The sequence below is a fragment of the Chaetura pelagica genome, unplaced genomic scaffold, assembly GCF_000747805.2.
Source record: "Chaetura pelagica isolate M959 unplaced genomic scaffold, ChaPel_1.0 scaffold438, whole genome shotgun sequence".
Classification (NCBI taxonomy): Eukaryota; Metazoa; Chordata; class Aves; order Apodiformes; family Apodidae; genus Chaetura; species Chaetura pelagica.
The window spans coordinates 801,379-807,777 of record NW_009954113.1 but is presented as its reverse complement, the minus strand read 5'-3'; the positions used below and the strand labels follow the sequence as shown (position 1 = coordinate 807,777).

Below are 6,399 nucleotides of genomic sequence, written 5' to 3'. Positions count from 1 at the left end.
CCCTTGGAGCTAGAAAACTCCGTGGAACGAGGTAGTGGTTTTGAATGCAAGTTAAAAATTGCAAACAGTTCTGTGTTTGGGTAATTTTCAACCTTTTTGTATTTCCTGATCAATTTCTACATTATTTAGCCCATTTAGAGCCGTGTGTTTGCATTGTGTGAGCAATTCATGGGATTGCAGGATTCCTCTGTGGAGATAAGAACAGAAGCCTCCACAGCTTTGTGCAGGCTGCTCTCATCTGCCTGGGCACGGGCAGCCCCTGAGTGCTGCTTGTGGAGCATGTGTGGAAGATCCTTATTTTTCTGTAAGTCTTGCTTTGCAAATGATTCAGTTAGGATTATTGTTGCAATTTGCATTTCAATTGGAATCTAAGGCAGGGCTTCAAATTGTTTTTACAGACCTGGAAAAAATATTGCTGAGCTAGGTTTTAGTATTTCTTTTGCCAACACAATTTTCAGAAACAATATTGATTAAATGTCTTGTGATAATAATCAGGGAATCAAATACATGAACAGCGGGAGAAACAGCTCAGACTTTCCCATTCCCACACTGCCCTGAGAGGGGCAGGTGCTGAATCCACACGAGCCTGTAGCTTCAGAACACGATGCAGACCTTGCTTCCGGTTATGAATTTTACATCTTATTTTCTATTTCCTGTATCTATTCCTATTGTCCAGACCATCCTCCCTGCCTGAAACACCCATCGGTGTGCTCAAATTATTGGTAAATATAACCTGTTAGGAGACCCTTTCTGAAGATAACCCATGTTCCCTGGGTGCAGCCGCAGTCCTTGCCAGGCTGCAGCCCCACAACCTGCCCTGGCACCTCATCCTGCACGTACCTTCCTCTCCTCCTGAGCTAGGAAACAGATTGCACGTGAGGGCAGCACCAGATCTTACAGCAGCCATTGTCTCTTCCAAAATATATTGAATGTTTTAAATGTCTGCAGATGGATTTCTCTCTCTGGATGCCAAAGAGGGGAAGCTGTGGGCTCCTCGTTACCCGACGCTTCTTGGCTTTTGACGCTGCTCATGTTGAATACGTTAATTATGGTTATTTAAAGCACTGGGAGGTTTCTGCTTTAGGCACTCAAACCTCTGTGCTTTTTGCTGAAGTGAAGCTGTTGAGGAGGTTGTGTCATGCCCATCTGCGCCCAGCGGTGCCACCTGGTGAGCTGGCACGTTTGCTGTTTGCCCAAAGCCAGCAGGGAGAGGAGTTTGCTTGGGTGTGATGTCTTTCATTTAGCCTCCCTAATGTATAATCTAGGAGTCAATTTCAATTAAAAGTGAAATGTTTTGACGATTCCCAGCCTTATTGTAATTCCCCTCTGCACAGAATGTGCTGTAAAATGATAAAGCACCAACTCCAGCACAGCAAAGCCAGCACAGGCTCTTCTCTGGAGGCACCAGCTCATAAAATAACCGACTTGGTTTTGTCCAAACTCTACCCCGTTGAGCTTTTTGTGCCCAATATTTGGTGGATCTGCAAGCCTTTATCTGCAGCCCACCCCTGGTGTTACACCGCTCCTCCAGCAGTGTTCAGTCTTCCCCAGTGCAAAACCAAACCCAGACAAACCAGTGGAGAACTGGTTTGCTCCAAGGGGACACCAGCACCCCCTTCCCACGGGCAGGGTCTGGAGAGGCAAACTAGCACTGGGGGGTAGAGGTGCTTGACCCCTCCTGTGGGTCTTGGGGAGATCCTCCCCAGGGCTGCTCTGGGGGATCATCTTTGTTTCCCAACAGTGTGGTATTTCTTTGCAGCAAAAGTGTTTCCCATTCCTGGTCTGACTTTACATCTTTTCACCCAGGTGCCATGTGCCTACGTCTTCAGTCCCCCTGGAGGGCTCACTGCTTCTGTGGGTGAGCATCTCCCCTCCCAGTGTGCTGCTGGGGCCTCAGTTCACTTGGGGCCTCAGTTCACTTGGCTGCCAGTGCCCAGGTAAGAGCTTGAGGGTGTGGGACACCAGCTCAGGGGAGCACTTTGCACATGGGCTCAGAGGGCTTCACTCCTCCCTGGCTCTGTGTGTGCCACATGTGAGCTGGCAGTGCCTGGCCCGGGCAGGTGTGTGGTGCTGCTGGGCAGGGACCAGGTGAACCACGAGGCTTTGTAGATGGGCTCAGGTCCATGGCCCATGAGAGACAACAGCACCTTTCCAGACCCACCATGGCTGGGGCTGGTGTCACCCCCAGGCACAAGGGGCCCAATGTGCTCACGGCTGAGCCCGTGTCCCCGTGTCCCTCCCCAGGCACCAAGGGCTTCACTCACAGGTTCACAGTCCTGACCCCACAGCTGCACTGCAGAAGAGCCTGCCCAAGAGGGTTCCCCCCACAAGTCCCCTTCAAGGAAATGCCTCCCCAAGGTCCCTCAGCTCCCGCTCCTGCCAGAGGCAAATGAGAGCTGAATAATTATCAGTGATGCATTTGGTGGTGAAATTCCTCAGGTTTAGTTTATACCAGCTCTGCTATCGTGCATCCTTTCTGGGCTGGGGGGGCCAAAGGGGCAGCTCTGACCTGTCCCCCACCCCATCACCCTCTGTGGGACGGGGCAGGGCAAGGCCTTTGCAGAAGGTTTTTCCATCCATGATTTGTGTGTGTGCTCATGCCTGGGCTTTTGTCACCCTTTTCTGAGCAAAATGGTTGTTTGGTAGCAACGAGCGAGGGCTCCTTGCCAGGGCTGCCTAATTAAGATTAAGCATATGCAGATTTGCCTTGTTTTCAGCTAATGACAGCAGCAAACAATCCTTTGCGGTGCTCGCTGGCTGCGGGTTGGTAAAGGCAAGGGCTGAACAGGATCTGCCTTTGCAGGGGTGCGAGGGGTCTGGCCGCTGCTGGGGGCTCAGCCCGGGCCCTGGTGGCCCCGGTGGCCCCAGCTGCACGAGCCACCCTGCCCCGTGTCCTTGGCTCTGCTGCAGGGCGCGCTCTTGGTTTTGTTCTTTCCAGCAGTGCCATCAGCACAGACACATCGGGATGTCTGCACAGGAATGTGGAGCTGCCTGCAGGTGTCCCTGGCATCCTCCCCTGCCACGCCAGCAGCCCCAGCAGTGTCCTGCCAGCTGAGAACCAGAGCAGACACCAAAAAGGCAGAGGCTTTCTGCCCCCAGCCCTGAGCCCAGTGCAGCTCAGCAAGCACCTTGGCAGCTCTCCAACATGCCTGGCCTTTGTAAGGGTATTTTCAGAAAGAGCTTGATTTAATTTTCTCTAACATTATTATGCTGATGAAGGAAGAGCCTTTTTGATAAAAGGGTGCCTGAGCAAATGGAGCAGTGTGGCAGAGGAGAACAGTGTTGCTTCTTAAACAGTTTCCTTAGACAGTGTGGAAATGAGGACACGGTGGAAAAACAGTCACTATGGAGATAAAATTATGTTCACTTTGACACACATCCTACTGGGAACCCTGTGCCCTGTGGCCCTGCCTGCTCCTGCAGCATCCCCTGCCCCACAGCCCTGAGCCCCCAGAGGTGGAGACACACGGGTCTGTCTGTGGATGCCTTCAGGTTCCTTGGCTGCTTTGCCCATTCCTGGAAGTCCCTCCCAGGGCAAGGGCTGGGGGAGGACCCCTTGGGCTGGGGGTCCCTGGAACAGGGTGCTGGGGGGGGCTGTGCCCCCAGAGCTGTTCAGCTGCCTGTGCTGACAGTTTGTGTCCTTCACCCTGAAGATTAGGAGCAAACTGTGCTTGGGAGCTGCGTCGGGCTGGCCAGCAGCAGCCAGGCACCCCCAGCCCATCCCATCCAGGCCCCCTGCAGCCCCCAGCCCCACTCATGCACCCTGTCCCATACCCAAGTGCTTGGCAGTCACTGGCCACATCCCCTGGGCACTGAGTCCTTTAGCTCCAAAACCAGCTTGTGCTTCCCCAGAGAGCAGCAGAGTCAAACACTCAGACACTTCCGAGAATATTTTGGAGAGCTGCTAATTTTAATTGGGTTTACTTAATTATTATTTACTTTGACTGAAGTAACTGTTGTATTTAAATAACACTGGTTTTGCCAAAGTGCTGTCACAGAGAAGCTGCTTTCCCTTTAGGAGCCCTCAAACACGGGCGTCCTGCCAAGCCGCTCAGCTCGTGGCACGTGGAGCGTCCTCGCTTGTGCTCCTGCTCCTTCCCCAGCTAGGAGCACAGCTCCCTGCTCCAGGATGGCTCTCCTCGTGGAAATGGTGAAAGGGGACCTTGGAGCTGCTTCCAAATGCCCTAATGGGCTTGTCTGTTTGTTTCCTGTTGTGGTTTTGTTTGTTGGTTTGGTTTGGTATTTGATGGGCATGGGGGTTGATGGTTGGAGGTGGTGATCTTAGAGGTCTTTTCCAACTGTGACAATTCTGTGATTCCTTGTATCCCTCCCCAGGCAGGATCACCCCTGGTGGGACATGCTGAAGCTCTGCTGTATGTTTTTATGCTGTCTGATGAGGGTCCCATGTGCTTCTGCTATTGCTGCTGCTGTGTAGGAAGGAAACTTGCAGCTATTTCAGGAAGAGATGGGAAAACCCACCAATTTGTGCCTGTTTTCCGACTCAAGCTGCTGAATATTCAACAAAGTCCATTTGTGACCTATATTCAGTGTAACTGCTGTTATTGTGGGGCAGTGGCTGAGGTGTCAGGGCAAGTACCAGGAAAACAGGGCTTGTCTCCACATTCCCCCGTGCAGAAGGAGACTGGGAAGGGGAGGGAGGCAGCACCCGTGCTGGGCTCCCAGGTCTGCATCTTCCCTCAGGAGCTCTTGCTTCCCAAAATCTTGAGCATGTGGTTATAAAGGAAATAGGAAGTAAATTGAAGTGAAAGAGGAGATAAACCCTGCCATGATGCTCGGTGGGTGGAAGATCTCTGTGCTGGGGCTGCCCAGGGTCGGGGTTCACCCAAACATGTGTTTCAGGCTGTGGTGCTGGGGACCCCTGTCCCACGCCCCCTCATGTTGCCCCTCAGACCATTTTTCCCGTTTGCTCAGCTCAGCTGCTTTTGTGCAGGAAGAGAGTGGCCTGACTTGCCTTCTGGCAGTAAGTGTTGCTGCCCCTCGCAGCCCCCTGACCCCCTGAGCCCCTGAGGGGCTGGCAGAGGGGCTGGGCACTGCCTTTCCCCAGCTCTGCAGTGTTTGGGCTTTCCCGGCAGGGCAGAGACAAGTCCCTGGGACAGCAGTGTCCCTTCCAGCATGTGTGAATGGTTTTTGCACCCAGTAACATGACTTTTCTATCATTTGGTCTCCTTATTTGGTATTTCTTTAATAATTAGTGGCAGATTTCGTACTTATGTTTGCAATTATCTAAATGCCTTTGGGACATGTTCTGCCAGATAATTGAATCTCCTTGGTATGTGACTGCAAAGATATTGTTAGTGAGCACAGGCTGGAGCTGAGGAACATTTCTCTGGCTTTTGGTGTCATGTTAAGACAAATTAGGCTGTTTTGGTTTAAAAAAAAAAAAAAAAAGCTAGTGGAAACAAAGCATTTTGCTTTGCTGTCCTCAGCAAAACCTTTGCTAGAAGCCGGTATGGGAGAGAGAAATACATTGTTACCAGTAATTAACTGGATGTAGGTTTTAATTGTATGCAGGGTTCTTCCCCAGGCTGCAGCAAATCCTCCCTGTGCCCAGGGCAGGGGGAGGGGGCCATGGGACAGGAGAGGGGAGACCCTGTGCCCAGCATCTCTGTGCTGGTGCCACCCCAGCAGCCCCCAGGTGCCTGGAGGGTGTGGGTCCCTGTCCCTGCAGTGAGATCCTAACTCTGTCTCTGTCTGAGCAAGTCATGTTGGGACCTAAGGTGCTGAGCAAGGGAAAGGAAACCTCCTGCCTCATTCCTGAGGGTAAGTGCAGAACTGTTTGGCTTCTAAACACTTCTAGTTTAGGGAGATCTGGTAAAATCAGCATTGCTGTTTCTCGTAGGGCCTGGATTGGCAGGGTGCAGTGGTTTGGGCTGGTGCCCTGTGCTGGCTGCAGCCAGCTGGGATGTGACCCCAGCCCGTCCCCAGCCTGAGCTGCTGGGAGCAAAGGTGCCCTCCAGCAGCACAGACACCCGAAAATGTGTGGGGTTGGACAGAAAATATTTGTCTCATCTTGCCAGGTTCTGGCCAGGTCAAACCTGCCCTCTCACCAGCCAGTGAGCTACCAAGAGGCTTTGGGGTGTAGGTTCCCCTGTGACCACATGACTGGTGCACGTCTACCCTGGATGACTTCCCCTCCATGGTGGTCCTGTGGCCACTGCCCGTGGGGAAGAGGGGCTCAGGCAGCCCTGTGTGCCCGGCCGACCCGGGGGAGAGCCAGGAAGCCCCCAGGGCACAGCACCCACCAGCCCTGCTGGCCCAGATGGAGCCCTCCAAGCATCAGCATCCCATAGCCTCGAGGTGCATCAGAGCTCCGTGTCCTGCCGCTGTCCTCACCGGAGGGGTGCCCGTGGGACATTAACACCCCCCGGCTGTGCCCCC

At 53.1% G+C, this 6,399-nt stretch overlaps 1 protein-coding gene across 1 annotated transcript in view; it reads left to right on the top strand.

Annotated features, from left to right (window-relative positions):
• The first annotated feature begins 1,138 nt into the window (after window positions 1–1,138).
• TNRC6A (trinucleotide repeat containing 6A) overlaps window positions 1,139–6,399 on the top strand; it is an 86,672-nt gene continuing 81,411 nt past the window's right edge. Inside the window, 1 exon segment of the mRNA XM_010002596.1 lies at window positions 1,139–1,168. Within this exon segment, the coding sequence (XP_010000898.1) occupies window positions 1,139–1,168 (30 nt within the window).